Genomic DNA, 22,461 nt, shown 5'->3' with positions numbered 1-22,461 from the left:
ACGTGAACACGTGAGCGCCTTTCGCTAACACTAGAGGGTGTTGGATGAGTCTTACGTTTTGGGTAAGACTCAAAAGTCAAAGCAATAAGGTGAAGCGAAGCGCTAGGAAAAACAAAAACACTGCCCCAAGTACCGTGTACCCTCTTACACAGTGTGGTAAGACCACGCGTAAGATCCAAACTCGTTTGCATGTCTTCATTTTTCCAGCTCGTGCTCGCTCTACTTATTGCTCATATCTTTATTCGGTGCGCTAGATCGCCCGCTCCGGGTTAAGGGGTGGAGATCTTCTTCGACTTCGAGGTCGGTGAAGAAAATTTGATTGTAACCTCCTGCACACTGGAAGCCACTGGAACGCATAATGAGATGCATGCATACAACTATCTTGATCTTTGTTCCATATACTTTCTCCACGCGACTACTTCCTTTGTTTCTGGAGGGGAGAGCGAACTGGTAGGACGTGATATACGGGATACGCGTCTCACGGTTCACGATTCGGAAACAACCGATTTCCGGGTGCGATCTCTTTCGTAACCGATCCCTCACTCCCCAGCTTATTGGAGCAGCTCTCTTTTGTTGCTCCGTTTAAGCCAGCACGAGCTACGTGGCGTTTTGAATGCGATCAAGAGTTACCATATATCATTGGCACACAAAACAAAGTTTAGTTGCTTTCTAATCAACTTGTGCTTTTTTACCAGCAACTTCCAGCAAAACTGCCAACAAGCACGCTAGTGGCGTCTCAAAACCCTCCAGCACGGATTCATCACACAGGGGGTGTGTTGTATTGCAACAAATCCTTGCAAGATTTGCTTTTAATTACAAACTCCTCGAAACCGAAACCGAAGTGTGCACCTCAGTATTCGGGTAAAGTTTTTGAAGAGCGCGATACACTTACGGCGATGGTGGTGTTGTTGCAGAGTTAGCCAACAACCCCTTTCCTACTGCCAAATCAACTAGCTTCATGCAGCGTGTCGGTACCGGTATCATCTACTTGTGCGCTCCACAGTTCCCACAATTGAACAGCACTACATACGATTGTTTATGTTACGCTTCGATGAGGTTGCCGAAAGTTTCCTGCACGGGATGATGATACCTGTTGCAATGATGGCTTAAGGGTGATGGTGGCGGACGTAACTCCTTCTGCTGAAGTGTGTTATCGCTTTCGAGTGTTACTTTTGCATTTTGCACACGCGCTTGGGAATGCGCGAGCTTGGGAATGGGAAAATTGAACATCTTCTCGGAGTCCATTGGGCCTAACACGGTTGATGGGTTTTGTTCGTTTTCAGTGGTTGAATATTTCATACTTAGAATAATGTATTATTTATTTCAATTCGCTATTCAGCATACTGGTCGGAATAAAAAAAATCAATTTTCGGGAATTATTTTCAACGACGGTCATTGCATTGGTATGTTAAATTCCCACAAATTTGAAGCACTACCAATCAATCTCATGTGTTCATTTTCACATTTCCTGCATTTTTTATTTCCACAGACACAAATACAATTTGCCGTACTTGTTTTGCTGTTTCATAAAATCCAATTTTTGTAAATGAAATTCAGATTTTTCCCAACCCTCAGCTCAACTGTATGCGACAACATGAAATTTACAAACAATTGTGTGACGACCTTTTGCCATCTATCAAAAACTGCACGCAAAAGGGAAAATTGCGAAAAATCAATTAAAATCAATGTTAGTTTCGAAAAGGTTTCGCTCGCTCGCACCTGCCCTCTCTTTTGTGGGCAGGGATTTGTGGGGAATTAAAAATGTACAAAAAAAAAGATACACCACATTCGACCAGCCCTTTCTGCACACCTAAAAGCACGGGCTGTAGCTGCTGGAATGTTTGATTTTTATTTCCACACTCTAAAGGTCAACAAAATCAAATGTGTGCACAACCCCTCGGTCTCGATAGAATTAACGCGAAAGTGTACGCAACGCTGTTTGCGCTTGTTTGCGCAACGGCGTTTTACCTTTTGGGAATGTTCGGACTTGTTCCATTAGGACCTAGTGGGATAGAAAATATTTATGAAAATTTTGTTTTATTTTATTTTTTTTTATTCATAACTTTTCAAATCAACATCATCGCTCCCGAGCGAGCGCAGGTTAGGAATCAGAGAAGGAAAAAATCATTCGTCAATATTTTTACCCGAAAAAGCCATAACCAGACATGCATGGTAGAAAGCATATAAATTTTTGCTGCCGCAAAACGCACACAACACAATCAAACATTTATGTGTGTATCGGTTTGGTCTACAACACCACCTTGCATTTGCGAAGCTATGGCTGCACTGTTTTGTGTTCTAACATTTTAGTTCTTTTCTACTCCTACCAACCTGGAAGGAAACATTTGTCAGATTCAGTGACAATGGGCCGACGACTTATTGGCAGCGGAACACGCTTAAATACGACCTAAACCTTCCCGCCTTGCTCTGACCGGGAAATGGGAATCCCTTCGGATTGTGTGAAACAATAGCCAACCCATCGACACTGACCCTTTGTTTCCCTCACCTTCGCCATCGATAGTGAAAGCTTGTAGCGTCCAGCAGAGCAAAGACGCTCGAGAAGAAGATGGTCAGGGCTATCGATTTGTCGTTGTGTGTGGTTGAAATTGAAAAAAAAACTAGAGAGAGTGTGTGCGAGTCGAAAGAACAGTCGCGGAAAAAACAAACCCAGCATATTCGAAGGAAAAGGTAAATGAGTTGAATCATCGGCGGCGTGCTGGTGCTGGCGGCCACAACACGGGGCCTTCACCTTGACAGGCACCATAAATCCGTTCGGCTGGCGGTTGATTGATTTATGAAGCCTCTCTGGTCCGTGTGTATGTGTGTTTGCAGGCGGCCGGGTTTTTTGTATGTTTTGTGTTTCAGTGCTGCTGCTGTTTTTCTTCGCTCTGTTCCTATTTTCCACCGTTCTAGCGGCAGCAAACATGCAAACCGTGCAACGCCACATGACAACACATGCCGCTATCAAATTCGCACCTCACGCTCTAATACTATGCAGGCGGGAGACAGACGCGTTCGGTTGCGGGCGCATAATGGATGGAAAGGAAAAGTCTTGCCTTTTAGGGGCGGTGGAAATGGGGAAGGAGCATGTGGTAAAATGATAAGTCTCGTTGGAGACGGGGGTAGTACGGAGGTGCTCACACACTTGGGTCACAAATCGTTCGCGTCGCGTACGACGGGAAATGTTGTCGTCGTGTGCATGAAAAATGCACCATCAGGCCGGCACTGTGAACATGAATGATGACAGTTTGCAGTGTCATTTCGCGTTTTTGTTTTGTCCCCTGTACGAAAGAGCTTTTAGAGGTAAACCTTGCGTATGTGTCGGTGGCTTTTTGCAGTTTGAGGTTTTGCGATCGATGATCAATGACGGACGATCAGGGTGTATAGGGGTTTGTACTGTTTTTATAGTTTATTTGTGTTCTAAGCTGTGTTGTTTCTAAGCCAAACAGTTTTCTTTCTCAAACATGTTTGAATAACTTAGTTGTGTTATTACAAATATTGTTGTGATCGTTCATGTCATCTGCATACTGTTGACTTCGTTATTTATTTATTTATTTATTTATTTATTTGTCATTTAGTATCTTGCATAGATTTGCTGGGACACTTACTTATATAATAAATCCTTAATTTATCTACAAACTTAGCTACAGCGCTATCAATAAGGAAACGAGAGACCATTGGTTTTAAACTGAGCTATACTAATATTGAAGTCGAAGAATCTTTGGAATTTGTTGAAGCTTTGTATCATTTGGTTAATTTGGTCATTGTAGGAATGTGAAGATCTTGAGAACGTAGGTCTTAACAGCTCACGTATCCTGAGAGGTCGTTCAGGAGCATAAAGATTCAGCTTTTCTAGCAGGTAGGGAGAGTCTATGTCTCCGCTGATTAACTTCGCGACAAAAGTAGCTTGTAATGCCCGACGTCTATGTTCTAAGGTTTGCAGACCAAGAAGCATGCACCGTGACAGGTAATCTGAATGTTGTGATGAAGCCCATTGTAATCGGTGTATTGCTAGTCTGGAGAATCTTTTTTGTACGCTTTCTATCCTAGCCGTCCACACGTGACAGTATGGGGAGAAAAGAACTGAATTAGACTCTAGGATAGAACGTACTAATGCGGTATATAATGCTTTCAGACATATTGGTTATTCGGGTTGTTCTCACACTCGCAAACTCCACTCGTAAAGAAAATGACACCGATTCCTTATCCTCCAGTCGAACAGTGCCATCCTTCCATTGCAGAAAAAAAGCCCCAACTAAACATCACTGTCACCGTAATTTTAAATAGCTAAATGCCTTTCTCCTTGCACCTGGTCCGCCACCGGCCAATTTGCCGCACTTACAGAGCAATTCGTTGCTACATTAGGAGCTGATTTGCGTTCCGCCCATTGCGTACCGGCGACACTAAGCGCCCTTGAAACGAGTGACTAAGTGGCGGTAACAAACTACCAAACAAATGCACTTCCCATCCGCTCGATTGGCTTTCCTTTTTTTGTTTCTCCAAATCGTCGAATTTTCCCTTTTCCTCGCACATCGCCGGCGTGGCCGGAGGTTCACTTTACGACGCGTCTCGGGCCGATGCATCGTTCCCACTGTCACCATGCGTAACCGACATTTGCGATTCTTTCGTTTCGTTTCGTTGCGCTATGCTCGCCCGGTCGCTATTTTGTGCGCGCCCATGTTTAACCCGCGCCGTTTTACTTTTCCCCGCCGTGTTGTGTTTTGAGGACGCCCTGGCATGGTTTCGCTTTCACCGTTTTTCCCAACACTCGATGGGCCCCGGGAATTTCCCCGCCGTGTTTCGTTCGCGACAGTTTGGCTACGTTTTTTGGTTTTCCTTTGCCCGAGACAACAGTTTCTTTTTTTTCGGCTGCTTCATGCTCGATCTTTCACTTGAATAATCGTTTCCGAACAGCATTCACACGCATTACCGCAGCCTCGCCCGTGGGTATGTGTTTGTCTAAATTTGCCGTATTTTTTTCATTCTACTGTTCCGTTTCTACTGTTTCTCGCCGTTGCGAAAGGTGCTTTGGTTTGGTTTGGCTTCCACTTTGGATGTTCATTTTCCAGCACATAAGGTCGCAAATTATCACACGCACTGGGGGTGAGCGGCATGCTCTTGTACCATGTTCACCACATCATGATCTTCGATCGACAGCCTCTCCATCTGTCTAAGAGAGGCTCGTGAAAGGCAACGTAAAGATTCACCTGTGCTGCTAGTTTTCGTTTTGCGTTTTCGAGGCCAGCTCAGAAACGGGCACACAACGCACCTAAACCAAGCGCCTATTATGTCGATATAATTGGGTCAATTTCTGTGCTTTGCATCAGACGCGAGGGCACAACAACAACAACTGCTTTTTCCTTCCCCCGTTTTCTATGAAGCGTCATACCATGTTCCATTCTCTGGTTTTTGCCAACGATCCCGACGACCACTCTTGCTTTTCAGCCACACGCTTTGGGTGAAATTCAGCAATTCAGTTGCGCACCTACGGCAACATTCGCAACATACCGTCATCTAGCACATGGATACATGGGGTACGGTATGTTTTCCTTTTGCCTGCTACACGCTCACGCACACGCACGCTGTTGCGTGAAAAATGGTAAGAAATCACACAAGCCGCCCGCGCGCCGCAAGACGATGGACATTACTGCACTCCTGCCGTTGCTGCGTTTCGTATTTCCGATTTTGAGGTCGCACCGGCGAAAGATACGTACGTGCTGAAAGATGTTGATTGCACGCGAGCGCCATTTAGTCGCCGACGATGATGAAGATTGTGATAATGAGCTGCCTGCCGGCAGTGTGTCTGTACGCGGCCGGCGCATCGCTCTCGAGACGGCTTCTCTTTTCGCACTCAACTCCTGGGGCTGGGTCAAGAATTAGATATGCGTTTTCCCTCCGCTTTTTTGTGGTACGAACAAAAAACCACATCATGACATGAAAAACGGTTCCATTCTCCACATGCCAGCCGGCCATCTACCTGTAGCCGTGATCTCGGAAAGTAGCTCACGAAGGTGGATTTTTCTTTCCCTTCTGCGGACCCGGCGGTAATGGATGTCTCAAAAATGTTCGCATACGGCAAGTGGCTACAACGACGCGAGACGATTAATGCGGCCGAATGGGGCCGAAAATTGAAAACAACACCGGCACCACTTACTCGGGACGCCGTGGACGCGCAGAAGAACGGAAATTAACACCGTAACACGTGGCGGAACGCCGTGGAGCCGAACAAAAGAAAATGAAGCCGAACGATGGGCACGGGCGGGGCGATACCGTTTGCGCACCTGCCCAGCTAGTTAGTAGTGTGCGGCGGCTGGTAAACCGCCAAGGGGTCGGTACGAAATTAAGCGAGCGATTACGTCGGAAAACATTCACCGCCAACGACGAGCCACCGTGCGCTCGTCCCCTCGTGACCTGACCCGCAAACGGGGACGCATCGACGCGGCTGCTGGGCGGGATGGGAAAATTGTAGGCTCTGGGGCTGATGAGGTTCGGTGTTGCGTTTGTTCAGCACGACACGGGCCTTCGTAATCGGGGGATGAGCTGGCTGGGCGGGACGGACCGAGGCCACAGTCGGTTACACTTTTGCAGCCTTCATAATTGAATGTCACGACGGCGGCGGGAAAACGGTACCAGAGTGCGAGAGAACGGCCAGTTAGCTGCAATTGGCTACGCAACGAGGTTTTCTTTATGGGGAATCACATTTGTTAGTCCAAAACCGCAGCGACAGTGAGTGGTGGGGCCGACCTAGACATCGCACTTTAACGCATCACTCAGTCCAATGGGAACTCGGTCCCGAAATGGGGTTCCCGACGATGGTCACGATATATAGGTCAGGTCTGGTTGAAAAAAGAGACCTTAAGCATATCATTGGCATAGCGTTTGCTGGCAGATTTACACCATAAACGTCGTACACGCTTTACGAATTAAAGCACCAGTGGAGGTGGCGGGAAGCGACCAAGATTAGTTGAAAACACTCGAATACGAAAACGTAGACTAGATCGTCTCATTAAAACACGCTGCGCAAATATTGTGTCATGCAGAGTGTGTGTTGTTGTTGTTTTTGGGGAGCAAGACTGTGTGTAACCCGGCACAGAGACCCGGTGTCAGAGCTGGTGCGAAGCAAATAGAAATGGTTTGGGATTGTCTGGAGATAAAACACAGTGCGTCACGCCAGGCATGTAGGCCGGCGCTTGTGTTGAGTCACAGTGGTGGACGTGATATTTCTGTATCGTTGGATTAAATATATGAATCATAAGCATTCCCTACGAGGATCAATCGCCTTGTGCGATTAGTTGAATAGAAAGTGGGTATTGACTGTGTTTAATCAACGAAATTCAGCAGCTATTAAATCCACTAGCTAGAATCTGTTAAGAAGTTCAATTGATCTTGGTTTTATTGGAATTTGGCGGTCTTTTTATGGTTTCAACATGTTTTGCTCAATAGTAATAACGAATTTGTATAAAAGTCAATCAAGATCGATCTTACGCCATGTGCAACATACAATTCTTTATTTCAATTGCTAGCAATCACTATCATCACGTTCATACCGCGACAAATGCATACAACTACAACTACAATTCATCGTTGCAAAACGCCACAATTACAGCCCCTAACTTTCGTTCCTCAGATGTAACCTTGCAAACGGACGGCCGTAGTCTCCGAGCCTTCCAAGCCTTATCTCGCGATAGGGTTAGCATGGTCATGTCGACTCCGTTTACGCGACTCGTGAATGCAATGATTGATTGGCGATCATTGATTTGCGTCTGTATGCTGGGAAGCGAGCCAGGCACGGACACGAACGTAGTCGGTTATTCACTCGTACCATTGATGTACGTCTTATCAAGAAGCTTAACCGTCCAAATCTCTGGCCGGGGCGACTAGTCCCGATTACTAACCACCTGCTAATTAATAGCCGAAACGGCAGCGCTTCGCATGCTTCGAGCCTCTAATGCAGTAATGGAAGCAGGCAATACAACGGTGCCAAGATAACCCGTCCGATAGGGGAACGAACTTCACATACAAAAATCGGCTGAAGCCTAAGCTATGCTTATAAACGATGGTCTGGTTTCTGCTCATAAATAAAAAAACTAAATCATATCACTAGCTCTGGCAGCGCAAATCCAAATGATCGTTAGATAACGGAAAAAATGCTTTTAGTTTTGTGAAACGCCACCAAACATCAACGCTCCATCAGACCACTTCATTGAGCAAAAATCATTTGACGGACAATTCTTTCCTCACCAACGCTAACCAACCAGAGCGCTCCGCTTATCAAGCAATACTATCGGAACGGAATCAACAAACGAACAAAACACGGCACAGCAAATCCCTTCCAAACTCGCCGAGTTCAAATACCGATCAGCGCCCGCCCCGAGGTCAATTGCAGCGCGTTTATGCAATTGTGCAATTGTTTTCACACAGCAGTGCCTTTCACGTGATCGCCTCGAGCGGGTCAGTAATTTGAGCATATTTTCTACTCTTTGTTCACCATGCAAGATGAGTCCGTGTGTAGGAGGGTATGTGCTATCAGCAGCACGGGCTGTAAAAGATGTGAGGGTGGCCGATCGTGCACTGGCTATGTGGGAGTTAGCTGTTCACTTCTGAAAGCCATACTGAGCGGGCAGCTCTTTCCAGGCAAACTACTTTGTAACAATTATTTGCCGTTAATCTCGTTTTCCTAAACCTGCACGGGAAAAGGTCAAACACGTGATAAACTCCCGGAGAAGGCTGCCGGGGTTTGTTAACATTTCCCGAGCTTCCCACTCACATATGCACACACGTGTGCACCGGAAACCGTCCGGGTAGTTTATGTACCTGGTCGTGTTCTTTTGCTTTATCGTCCAGTTCCAGTTATACAGCTCGTGTAAGCGATGTTCGAAGCCATTTTAATGAAAACGCGCTCTACCCCAATTAACCCACAAACCAGTGGCAAGAAGCCTTATTTCACTGCCCATTTAAACAAGCATCTTTGCATCTTCCAACGCCACAAACGACCGCCATCCAGTTCAGCTTAACGCTACTCCATCCAGAATTTGAAGTGTTCGAATGCACAAAAAAATCCATTACACACAATATGCAGAAACACAGCATCGTAAAGAATGGGCTCAGCGAGGGGAGCACAAAAACCAGGCCAAACGGTACTGGGCACGAGTTTGGAGCCTTCGGGAACGTGGCAAAGTGTTCGAAATGGTCAAGAATCTTCGCATTCGTGCATTCGTGAGGATCGCGTTGCGCTTGGATGTAATAATTAGAAGGTTTACACCCTGCCCAGTAGGCACCAGCACCGCTACCAGGGAGGGCAGTGAAAGAGCTGCAGCTAACTTACCAGTGTGCTCCTTTCTGGGTGGCTTATCGATCGATGGTAATGATTTATTATCGTCTACCCCGTGGAAGGCATCGAACGATCCTCTGGTAGAGTGTTCCGACACGCTATACTCTGGCCAAAAAGATAAAAAAATGAGATCAACAACCACGAACAACCGTGGCCAGGTGGATTGTTCCGGATACCATTCATCAATGGTAATTAAAGCCTCACTCAGCAGGCGGCTTGTTTTTTATGGAGATCATGAGCAATTATACCGTTTCTTGGAGCAGAGGCACACATTTCTAGAACGATCAGTTTGGAAGTGATTGTAACCTATTGCGGTGTGGTAGCATTCCAGGAAAATGTTCCCTTATGCTACATTGAGTTCAAGGGAATTTAAAGATCTTCCTTCTCCAAAGTAGCTCCAAAGTCTCACTATCTCACTATTTGTCTTCATCGAAATAGGTTGAAGTTCTTGCTACAACTTCCAGTAAAAAAGCGTTGGAATTCCTATCAAGATGGTAAAAGGCAATGTCTGACACTAAACTGTACCTAAAACATTGCATTAAGCGGCTCATATACAACCGTCATAAACGTTCCCGAAAACCACAACAATGACCAACAGTAATTGTATGGCCATCAGTATGTGTTTCACCCGACAGGGAAGAAGCGTCAGGCGCTTTAAAGTTCCGTTCCCCGAGCAGCGATCCGTTAATGATGATCCAGCTACTCTCTATGTAAGCTTTGTCTCGGTTTCGGATCCAGTATCGCGTTATTAGATCCTCCGAAAATCCCTCCCTGGCAATAAAGATGCCACTGAGACGATAAGGAATGCTCTTCCCTTCCCTCTTGCTGTGTCTTCGTTTGCCCTTTGCTCCGCTTCCCATCTCACAAGTGTTGCGCAACAGGCCACTCCGGTCTTCTGATCTGTTTCAAGATCCACATCTATCGCTGCGTTTAAGCGGGAGTTTCGCTTTTGATTGACTTTCGGTGGGAAGAATAAAATAACAAAAAAAAAAACAGTACTCCAACCTCTTTCATAACTCGCGGGAACAGGCAGTGCAAGGCTGTGTACGGTTTAATTATCGCTTACCCGGTAGCAGTAGCAAAGGTTCTCCTTCACGTGATCTTCTCTTGATCGCGAAACGCCCGCCCGTCGTTGTTGTCCCGCGTCGGAAAGTGATCCATTTCATTTCCCAACGAAGCTGGTCGATATGTCTGACACAACGATGCAATAAGAGATCGGTGAATCAACCACGTATGTGGCAGTAGTGCGGCAGAACGGTCGGAGAACGTTTAGCATTTTCTTTTATTGTGCTTAATTTTTATTTCTCCCTTTGGATTGGAACGTTTTTTGTGTGCTGCTGTTCGGTTGGACGGCGGTGTTCGCTAGCGGTGCTTCTTGGCACCGGGCAATAACGGCGGTTAGCCGCGGGTGAGGGACCCGCGGCGAGCTGGCCCAGGACGGTGGTCCGTTAGCTACAATTACCGCAGCGCAGCGCTTTTCGGTGAGGATTAATGTCTTGTTCATCGATGAGATAAGCACGTTCAAAGTGCCGGTGGTGTGGTTTGTATCAAGGGGATGGGGAAGGGTATATCGATCACAAAAAAAGAAAGAAATGGAAGTAACAACACAAAACCCCAATCAGAGTAAAACCACAAAACCCGCACCAGTGGAGATTTCTGCTCTAAGGTGTAACCCATTTTTCTTCTTATTTATTCAAATTTCCCGTCGTCCCGTCCAAGCCTTAAATTGTCAAAGCATTTACCATTTTCCATCAGTTCCGTTTGGGGCTTTCCTTTAATTGCCGCCCGAACGTTAGTTTCAATTTAATACAGATTATGTGTTTTCGTAGTCGCAGAACGGTAAACACGTAAACCACGTGACAAAACGGCGCCACAACCGTCGCGAGACCGAAACTATCAAAAATCAATTTAGATGCCCAGCGAGCATGATGCTGCATGGGAGGAAAGCTACAACGAAACAACCCAACAAACACAGCAACAGCCGACTAATCGTGGGCATGGGGTCCGCCGCACTGTGCCTTGTGCATTTCCGGTCATTTCCCCATTCAGCGGCTGTTTCCGTTACAGTTTGGCTGACGGGACGGAACGGGCGGGTGTGCTAGCTGGGTCAGGTCATCGGCCCAGTGGAGAGGGAGGAGGGATGGTAGAGGGGATGGACAACATTTCTCTTGTTTGCATCGTTTGAACAACCCGCCACACGGCCATCACTCACACACTCCCGTTTATGGGGAGCGAAGCTGACGGACATGCGTGGCAGCCGCGCTCGCTTGAACCTTAGTGTTGAATATGATTTATGTGGATCAGTATTCCCATTCACGATCGCATGCGGGGAGCGCACTGCAGGCAACGATCATCTCCTGCGGTTTATGTGAGCGTCTTCCGCCCCGCCGGGAATCCAGATTCCCCCCCAATGGAAATGCTTGCCCACGCTGTGCTAGCCGGACTAATCCCGCTTGGTTTTACTTACGCCCATAGCCTTTCTTTGCCGCGAGTTCCCCAATTTTGTCTAGTTTAGTATTCCAAAAAATGAACCCGAGCGAATGACCTCGTTTTGCGTTTTTGGGGGTAGATTTTTCGAATTGGGTTTTTTGTTTTATCGTCTCACCTCAACCGACCTACCCAAGGGTGATATGTATATATATATATATCTTATATATATATATATATATATATATATATATATATATATATATATATATATATATATATATATATATATATATATATATATATATATATATATATATATATATATATATTGTTTCCTGTGTGCAAAACAGGCAAAACACACTCCCAACTCGGAGACTGGGTCAACGTGTTTGGATGCACATCCAATTAAATCTAATCACCTCACCACGCCAACTAGGCAGGTATTCGCACTCATAATGACCGTAATCAAACGAAACGGATGCTCTCCCGCACTGCGCGATGATAAACAGTCTTGACGGATGGGCGCAAAATCCACCAAAAGACGGCGCACAGTGTAGCCCCGTTTGGCAAGACGAAGCACAGCATGGTGCGAATCGGCCGTCCAATCAGGAGGAATATGCATAGATCTATATATGGGTCAAGCTGTAATTATCCACCAAACGCATCATAGATCTCGTGCTGGGGAGGCAACAGCGCTGTGTGTTTGTGAGGGGATGTTTGGGATGGTGGGGGAGATCGATACGATCAGCAAGTTGAGCATCATGCACGCATGCACCACGGTGGCCTTGTTCTTGTAATCATAATTTCTCCCACCCCAGTGATCAGTCAAATCATCTACATGCCACAAAAAATGCAAACAAAGGTGTACTACACTGAGCAAAACCATCTACAAGCGGGCGAGCATGTGTGTGTGGCAAATAAATGAAAAGGGGGTCAAAACAACCACCTGCATGAATGCATTAAAAAAAAACACATTAAATTCAATTTTTCTTAGCTTGTTTGCCTGTACCCTGCGCCGGTGCGCCTAGCAGAAGTGCAAATTTCTTAATGTGTGCTATTCTCTTCTTGTCTTCTAATTGCAGACACGACGTCCACGGCAGCCTGCTACGCAGCAAGAGCCACTGGTAGTGATCTCTCGCATCAAGATCTCTCTCACTGATAGACGATTCTTCCACCCGCTCGAGAAGCACTCCACTTGCCTGCTGCCGAGCTGCTGCTAAAGCAAATCGCCCCGAAGAAGTGTCCACAAACCGCTAACGCACTTCCTGAGGCACCTGTGCGTCCGATACGTGCCGAATAAGCCCACCGGCTCCCAGCTTCGAAGCTGTTCCCTGGCTCATCGATACACACCACTACACGCGTGACCATCAGCATCTTCTTACTCTCTATCATCCCTCCCTTCCATCGGACGCCGTCCGATGATACACCGTGCACAACCGTTGAGCAAACTAACGCAATCGTCAGAGCGCATCCCAATACCCCCCATTGTGTAAAAGCTTCCCCCCAAAAACCAACCCCTCGCTCGGTATCAAAGTTCTCCCCGGCAACGCAACGCGAGAGAGTGTGTGTGTGAGAGAGAGAGAGAAAGAATTGGCTTAGCTTCCGACAACACTTAGCCCCATCAGCTGTGGGAAGCCAGCTTTGGGAGAGGAGCACGAACAGCACCGGGAGGGGGGGGGGGAAGAATAGGAACCGCCAGCAAACCCCCAAACCGTGAGAGTACCGCAGTATATCCAGAGCGGTGGCGGCGCGGTCGGACGTCACGGAGCGGGAAAAGGGTTCGGAGAGCCGGCCGGGTGCGCGCGATAGTTTAATGCGTCGCCGCGAACAGCGAACGGCGCAGCAACCGGCAGTGTTGGGTCGAGTTTCGCCCGAAACACGTCGCGAGAGCCAGCCAGACAGCGAACCCGATCTACTGCGAGCCCCGGGTGAACGGGTGACGTACACAGTGGAGTGAAGAGCGTGGAGGTGTTATGTAAAATCGAACGAACGAAGACGAGTTCTCGGGACGAGTAGAGAAGCTGCACAAACCGCACACTCACCCACTTTCTTATCATCCTGCATCGTGTCGGCAGAGCCTGGGCGTTAGGTGCGGATGTTTGTGACGCGTGTTTTTCGCGCGCGTGTAAGACAAACCGGGCGCGAGTTGCTTCATTTGGTCGCCTTTTGTTGCGCGAGCGGTTGAGCAGTTTTCGGGTGCACAAACAGCGTCGAACTCACCGGTGGCACCGAGCAGCCGAGGTCCCAAACATGCTGACCGGTGCAGAATAAGCGTTCAGCAAAGTGCGCGACGGCAGTGTAAACAGCCGACGGCAGCAGTGGCTCAGCGTGTCCCCGACGATGGTGTCGTTAGCGACAGTGCAGCACAGTTCGCTCGGAGCCCCACGGATTGCCATTAACATCACCAGCCACCACCGGCTGACCGATTGGAGCGATAAGAACGCGATCGAACCGATCGAACCGATCGAGTGCCAAGACCCGGCGCAGGCGAATGTTCTGGTGATAGTTGCGCATCCCTGAGGATTCACCGTGTTTAGGAACGGGTCTCTGTGTGTGTGTTTGTGAGTGTGTTTGTGTGTGACGGCTGACTCCTAAAACTGACCAAGGTGATAAGCTTGTTGGAGGAAGGGGTAGTAGGAGGAGGTGGCGCTGTAGTGAAGGGTTGGCGGCCACACGACGGCAGTCGCTGTCGTGAAGGTGAAACGGTGAAAATAGCACCCTGAGTGAGTGAACCTTGTGTTGTGTTATTATTTATTATTCTGTGCCCTCCAGTCTGTGTGTGTGTGTGTGTGTGTGCTTCAAGACCATTCCGGAAAGGTGTCTGGCGCTGGTTTTGCACTCCCGTGGAAGTGCAACGTTGTCAGCGATCCAAGTAGGCAAAAGGTGCTAAAAGTAACATTTTGCAACATTGTGTATATCTGTGTGTGTGCGCGGTTAGTTAGCATCTTCCCCCAGCTCTGGGCCGCGCGGTTCGGCTCACTCGGTGAACAGACACCGTGGCGAACGGATCCTATCCTCCACCCGGCCATCCACGTCGAAGCATCATGTACTGGATCCGGTCGAAGAAGCTGCGCGAGCGGCTCGCGCTCGGGTTCGGCGCCCTGCTCGTCCTCTTCACCCTGCTGCTCGTCGTCGACCTGCAGATGGATCTGGGGGTTTCGCGCGGCGAGTTCATACCTTCGCACGCCCGCATCCGGTACGCGAACCAGCCGGACCGGGCCGGCATCTACAACGAGTTCCACCGGAAGTATCTCGCCAAAAGCAACGCGTCCGGCTCGAAGGAGTACCTGACGACGAACGCGCAGCAGGCCCAGCATCGCGGCCACACCGACACATCCGGGCCGGGCTATCCGGGCAAGGCGGCCGTCACCACCACCGTACCGCCGCCGCACGATCGCTTCAAGGATCTGACCGCGCTGGTCGTAGCGCCCCGCTCGAGCAAGCACCGGGCGCCGCAACCGTTCGAGCGTATTATCGTGCGCGAGGAGGCGTACACGGACGAGCCGCTCGACGATGACGAGGCGAACCCGACGCTCGGCGAGCTGCTCGATCTGCGGCCCGGCCCGAACGCCTCCAACCTGGAGCGCTTCCAGCTGCGCATCTCCAAGCGGGAGCTGTACCGGCGGGACGACACGCTCGTGAACGCGGTCATCGACGACATGGTGCGGCTGCCGATCCTGCACGTGGTGCAGAAGGAGGGCGGCACCCAGCTGAAGCTGATCATCGACTACCCGAACGAGGTGCACGCCCTGTTCAAGCCGATGCGCTTCCCGCGCGAACAGCAAACCCTGCCGAACCACTTCTACTTTACCGACTACGAGCGGCACACGGCCGAGATAGCGGCGTTCCATCTCGACCGGCTGCTCGGCTTCCGGCGGGCGATGCCCGTGACCGGCCGCATCCTCAACATCACCACCGAGATCTACCAGGTGGGGGATGAGGTGCTGCTCAAGACGTTCTTCGTCTCGCCGAGCAGCAATCTGTGCTTTCACGGCAAGTGCTCGTACTACTGCGACACGTCGCACGCGATCTGCGGCAATCCGGACACGCTCGAGGGTTCGTTCGCCGCCTTCCTGCCCACGCAGGACGATACGCAGCGCAAGGTGTGGCGGCATCCGTGGCGCCGCTCGTACCACAAGCGCCGGAAGGCGCAGTGGGAAACCGACTCCGACTACTGCACGATGGTGCGCGACATACCGCCGTACGACGAGGGGCGCCGGCTGCTCGACCTGATGGATATGGCCGTGTTTGACTTCCTCACCGGCAACATGGACCGGCACCACTACGAAACGTTCAAAATCTTCGGCAACGACACGTTCCCGATCCATCTGGATCATGGGCGCGGGTTCGGCAAACCGTTCCACGACGAGCTGTCCATCCTGGCGCCGGTGCTGCAGTGCTGCCTGATACGGGCGTCCACGCTCGAGACGCTGCTGCGCTTCCACAACGGCCCGCGGCCACTGTCCGAGGCGATGCGCGAATCGATGGCGGTGGATCCGATCGCGCCCGTGCTGTGGGAACCGCACCTGACGGCGCTCGATCGGCGCGTCGGCATCGTGCTGCAGGCGGTGCGGGACTGCATCCGCAAGTCGTCCGAGGAGGACGCGCACGGTGGCATACCGGAGGTGCCGAATGCGCTGGGACAGCGGGATGCCAACGGGTTCTATCGCTCCTAGCGACTGGCGGCCTACCGGCACGGGATGGAGCTGCAGGAGCGGCACGGGCGGCTGCACGCCGTGAACCACCGGTACGCGCGGGCGGAGCAGCCGGTGCAGTATCAGCAGCAGCAGCAGCAGCAGAAGCAGCACCATTACTACGGTGCTCCCCGAGCCGGCTCCTCGACACGCTTCCTCGACCGAAGCCACACACTGTACATAGTTGAGTAGGTGGGACGAATCCTAAGGGTCGTCGTGTGTATCAGCACACCGTAAGACTAATGGGACACATTACTAAGGCAATGTTAGGCTGTAAGGTAGGAGGGTAATTCCTTTGCGCGAGTATATGTGAATGACTTATGTGTGTGTGTGGATGCGAATGATTGCGAAAGTGCATGAGAGTGATATGAGAGTTTCTTGTAGGGCTAAGCATATAATTCCACTCCCTCGACATGAGCGGCCTAGAGGTTCCTAACCAGCATGGGGGGAAGGGGGGGGGGGTGTGAGAGTTGCTTGTGTGTGTCAAACGAAACCGAACCGGGGTCGGAATCGGTAAATGAAAAGCCAACAAAAATCTGCGGGAAAAAAGAAGGGGAACTTTTGTTTTGTTTTTAAGTTTGTTTTTAGTCACTGTAAGAAAAACTGAAGCGACACAGTTCGTTTTTGTTTTTGGAGAAATCGAGCGTAAGCGTATGGAAATAAAAATGGCACCACCACCCACACGGTGCAGAACATTGATCGCATGCATTGAGGTTAGGGTCGCGGCCGGTAAAGTCCACCCGTTATTCTGCACCGAGCTGTGCCACTAGTTGTGTTTTAGGGATAGAGTAGACGAGTTAGCAATACCCTTAGTAGCGCAATAGTTAAATCCCGATCTTCACCCATCACCCCCCCCCCCCCCGTTCCCTCCCTCTTCCCGCGGGGTGCCGGGTTGAAGTTTCTTTGAGGCCAAAGTTTTTACTACACCACACATGCACACACACAAACCTACACTCCCTGTCAGGATGATACTGCAGATGAAGTAGAGCGAGTGATCTGAATGGTTGTGTGTGTGTGTGTGTGTTTTGTTGTGTTTGCGTTAAATTTTCTTGTTATGAACGAATCCAACCCGAAGCCTCGAAGTGCGTTTTCTTGCGGAAGAAGAACACGTGTTGTGCTAAGTAGGCGTTCGCTGTTGCGCTGCGTCTTCGTGCGTTCCACGCGACACACTTGATCGCTCTAAAAGGCCAGTAAATTAATAGGAAGAGAGTGAGTGTGTAAGAGAGCAAAAGAGAGATAGATAATACAGAGCAATAATAAAATTAAATCCAAATAACAGTCTATCAGTGTCGATAGGAAAACAGCAAACAAAAACCCTAAGGAGGGCAAAAACAACAACAACAAAAACAAAACCACTCATGCTTGGAAAGTTTATGATGAGATGTGGTAGCTGAGATATAGCATAAGCATAAGTTCACACATTACGATAGAGGGGAGGCAAAAGCATAAAAATGCGCATCATAAAAGGGAGAGAGAGAAAGAGAGAGAGAGAGAGCGAATGTTTTGCACGCAAAAGTCAATACGCATTTTCGCATCGGGCGCGTCGCAAGTGTGCGCGCGAGTGCACGACTGGCAAGCCATTGTGATGTATGTTTCTTGTTGTTTATTTTTGTTGTTTTGTTACGTTTAAAAAACAAATGGAGGTGAGAGCAGGTAGCGAGATGTTTCAAAGTTCCGTCAAGACGCTGTGGCACTGCGCAGAAAACGGGAAGAGTTAAGTTATACGCGCAAGCACGTTGCTGCACGTGGCTGCAAGTGGAGCAGCAGAGAAACGGTAATGCATCAGCAAAATGTATTTAATAGGGGGGAAAGAAAAGTGAAAAAGAGAATAAAAAACACACACAAATAGATACCACAAACACAAACCAACCATGATAGTAAGAATACAGTAGAACGATACGAATAATAACTAAAAGTAAAGTTAAAAATAACTAAAGTTAATACAAAACGTGCTAATCTTTCATCCACTTGTGTAGATAACTATCTGCTTTTTTAATGTTCTTTTTTTTGTAAAATTATACACTGTTTCTTTCACTTTCAAATGCCAGAGTGTTGTTTCGGTACTTGCCTGTCTGTCCTTCTCGCTTTTGCCCTTAAATCGATGGGTCGAGAATTGAACCTTTTGGGGTGAGTGATTGGAGCAGACTGCTTGCAGAAATTGAAGGTTAACAAAGATGCCAAAAATAGTTAAAGTACCGTGCGCCGTATAATACGTTGCAAATTGGTGGCCATTGCCACTGCCGGAAACGCCAACGTGGGGAAAAAGAGAGAAAGAGATAAAGAACAAAACGCTCCATCGAAAGGGAGGGTGGGCCGATATCGATTACTCGCACAATCATGCTCTTTGCCCACCTCTTTGATAAAGTATGATTTGCTTTACTGTTTATCTTGTCTCTCTCACTCTTTCTCTTTCCCTTCCTTATTATTTCGCCCTTGTGGCCCATCTCATCTGGCGTGGCTCAACATTCACACCCCGAGAAAAGGTGATTGATATCGTCGGAAATTGCAACGAAAATTTGCTTAACATCAAAAATCAATGACCATAATGGGTACACGCATGGGAAAGTGAATGGCCATGGCCGGTCCCGTTAGCATGGTTTTCTGGTGCGCAAAACATTAAACATTAAGCGCAATCTGTTGGATTAGGAAGCAGCATCATTCCACACTTCTTCTTTTGTATGGTTTTTTTTTTGGTGGAAATTTCACAATGCGCCAATTGTACATTTTGTAAAAATAAAACAGTTCTGTTTGATGTGGTTCCCCATTTGTCCGTTGAGGCATGTGTGCAGTATGTATGTGTGACTTTGTATATAGAGCCGTCCGCTCCCCGTGTCTGTTATCCACTTAAATCGTTAATAACGTCAACTTCCTGCCCTGGTTGGTACGTGTGAGACGATCCCTCGTTATGTGGACTTCTTTTTTTCTCTTTCTCGTTCTCTCTTTCTCTCCTTCTCTCTGTGTGTAATCGGGTTTGTTTTGTTGTCTGTTACAATTACTGCCACTATCCAACACACACATATTCGCAATTTTGTCAATGTTAAAGTTCCACCAGCGTGTCAAAAGCAAAAGCCAGATGCAAAACGATTGCTGTTAAAAAAAAAAGAGAACAAAAGGCTTGGTGGGTGTCCGTTTGTACGTTTTATCCCTTACTGCTTGTAAAAAGAATAAAAAATCTGATATAAAATATCTCACCTCCATTCCTGCGTCATGAAAACGACATTTTGTCATCACCATGCGGTCGTCAGGAGGTGTAAGCGTGATTGTTGTGTAGTAGAGATATTAATTGTGACCTTTTTCTTTTTGTTTTTTCGTTTCTAAGCATTAAAAATGAGCAGAAGCAAAATTTAAAGATAAAGTTAGAAGAAGAGCAAAAAGGATGCGACAACAAAATGGGAGTAAAAATAAAAGTCTGTTAATACTGTTTAGCTAAAACCTATTGAAGTCGGAATGGTAGTCGGTTGTAATGGTCGAAAGGAGGAGGAGCAAGCGCAAACGTACCGAAGGTATAATAAATAAATAAATAAACAAATACACAAATAACTGATCAGCTGTGGTATCGATTATGAGCTAATGATATAACATACCTAAATATATATATACACATAAATAGTACGAAATGGAAACACGAACACGAATAAACTATTGAAATTTGACAGCCAAAAGATGAGGTACAATTCGTGCGAGTGAGCGAGTGTAATGTTGATCCGAAAAATTGGCGTACTCAATTATCACCTGGTGAGTTTTTAAGCAATGCTAGAACCGTTTCCTCTCTATACCTTGAGTTGACTGAACTGTGTAACATTGACAGGTAAATATATGATTAGCAGGTTTGGCGGTGTACAACAAAATGTACCTTGAAATACACACACACTCCGTTGGACATCGTAACGACCTTCCAGACGTTAGTTGAAAACCTAAGAAAGTGTTCTTTGCACTGCCAAAACCAAACAAAAGAGTGTGTGCGTGTAACCCAAGACATTTCTTGCCCTAAAGACAGCTTCAATGAAAAGCCCCTTCATGGCCCTTTCTGAATGTTGAAAAAAAACGTGTCGTGTCCAACTCGCTCGTCCCAGGGACGGTCTTCCGTTCGCATGCTGTGCGTTCCCCGTGCCTTCTAAACACTAAATGACCCGTGGTGACATTCCCAAGTTTGAAGCTAGCACACCGACTGGAAGTTCTTATCAGAACCGTCCAGTTATGGCACACGAGAATAGGTTAGGGTGGGTTGGCAGCAAGGGGGAAAAGTTTCGCCAATGAAATCATTTTATCAACTGTCCGTCAGCACCGAACGAGTTGTCGCTCAACTGTGCCAGTGGTTTTTACTTGTGGAAAGTGGACACAGCTTTTGCCCAGGTTGCAAGATACACACCGAACCAACCCGACCTGGCCAGCCAGGTTACTATTTGCTCGAGTGGGTTGATTTTGCAAATAATTCTGGCGAAGCAAGTCGGAAATCGTTCCACCGCACCGATTCTCTTTCTGGCAATTGTTTGCCACTGGCCAATTTCGTAACACCTGGGTTGAAAGAGTTTCAGCACAGCTCTGAGCGGGCACGGGTTGACATACTTTGGCACCAATCGGGGCGGAGGGGAACGGGAGTCCGCAAGGTTCTTCGCACTATTCCGCCGTGTGCTAATAATCATCGTATTTACATTTTTGTCACCCAAGCAAGCATGCGGAAAGATAACGGAAATGGGCACTGGCCAGGGCGCCGCAAAGAAACGTTGTTTCGCTCGTTTTACGGGCGAATTGTTGTGAGAAGTGGGATTATGTAGAATAAACTTTCAGCACCGAAGAAACCCTGGTTTACAAATTGGAATTATTATTGTTTTATTCAATGGAAGTCTTTAGTCTTTCTGCAGCTTGGGAAGGGTGTAGATGTAACTCTGAGACTGGGAATGCATTGCAATCACCAAGCAAGTACAACGCAAGTATTAATTATTTCTCTAAAATCATCTACACTCTTTTCTGGCTGAAATGAAGCTTAGAGCACTTTTTTTTGCATAACCGCTTGATAAATCTTTCGTGCCTCAATTGTAAAAACCACCCTCCCTGGTAAGTATCATCCAACTTGCAGCTCAACGAATCCGCCATATCACACGCGAACTTAGCGCAGTTGCGTAACCTTCCAGTTTTTCTTTTCAGCTGGACAATGGGCCACTTACTCTACCACAAAAAGAAAAACCCGACTGGGAAAAGCACTTTTTAGACCACCGTGAGACATGGGCTTTAGCTTCTCCACGCAGTCTCTTATCAGCGTAGCATCTTGACGAGAGTCTCAATGCTGGCCGATCGCGAAAGAAGGGAAAACAATGCCGCGGCGTTACGTCTTCGCTTCCCACCCGGCACACCAGCCATCGCTGCAGTTCGGCAGCAAACCAGTGCACCAGTTGGCGTTTGAAGCGCACAGTGATGCAACAAAAACAAAACCACCACTCGAACGGCCTTGGAATTGTGATGCTGCGCGGGGTCCGTGAAGGGATTGGCGACTGTCCGGCATCATCCGTGCATCAATCAATGTTCTTGCTACTATCTAATTAACAACAACCCCTCGGCCCGAACAATAAGCCTGCCACCAGCAGGCTCTCTCTCTCTCTCTTTCTCTTTCTCTTGTCAAACAATCAGTCCGAAGTGCATTTCCGTAAGGATCGCTGGTACGAAATGATTCGCATTTTTGCCCGGCTTGGTGGTTCTTGCTTCGTTATCCTCATTCCCTAAGTGACAAACAGCGCGAATTCAACTTTGGAGCGAAAGTTTTGCATCAAACTTTCTCATCACTACGATATAATGAGAGCCGTGTTTTTTTGGCTGTTGTCTGTTAGTTTCGATGCATTTCAATTCCAGTGCATACCATTGATGGATCAGTAATTTATCGTCGTACTTATCCAGTTGCATTGCAGAGGAATTGCTCACAAAGTTCTTTCGGTACTAATTAGCTCTTCGAGCTTTATTTGCTGAGAGACGGGAGCGGTTATTTGCATTCCAGATGATCCAATTTATTGAAAA

At 47.9% G+C, this 22,461-nt stretch overlaps 2 protein-coding genes across 7 annotated transcripts in view; both read left to right on the top strand.

Moving 5' to 3' along the window:
- Positions 1–13,245, top strand: part of LOC120953708 (uncharacterized) — a 51,163-nt gene extending 37,918 nt beyond the window's left edge. For all 6 annotated transcript variants that reach the window (XR_007451951.1, XR_007451952.1, XR_007451949.1 and 3 more), the window contains exon 3: positions 12,844–13,245. Coding sequence is in view for 1 of the 6 variants with exons in the window: in XM_040373892.2 (XP_040229826.2) it covers positions 12,844–12,920 (77 nt within the window). In the remaining 5 variants the exon portion in view is untranslated. The remainder of the gene's footprint in view (positions 1–12,843) is intronic.
- A 1,446-nt stretch (positions 13,246–14,691) lies between these two features.
- Positions 14,692–16,544, top strand: LOC125906391 (extracellular serine/threonine protein CG31145). The gene has a single exon (XM_049606101.1). The coding sequence runs from the start codon at positions 14,806–14,808 to the stop codon at positions 16,435–16,437; it is 1,632 nt and encodes a 543-aa protein (XP_049462058.1). The 5' UTR covers positions 14,692–14,805; the 3' UTR covers positions 16,438–16,544.
- Positions 16,545–22,461: the final 5,917 nt, after the last annotated feature.

This window comes from Anopheles coluzzii, chromosome 2 (genome assembly GCF_943734685.1).
Source record: "Anopheles coluzzii chromosome 2, AcolN3, whole genome shotgun sequence".
Taxonomy (NCBI): Eukaryota; Metazoa; Arthropoda; class Insecta; order Diptera; family Culicidae; genus Anopheles; species Anopheles coluzzii.
This window is presented reverse-complemented; position numbering and strand designations above follow the sequence as displayed.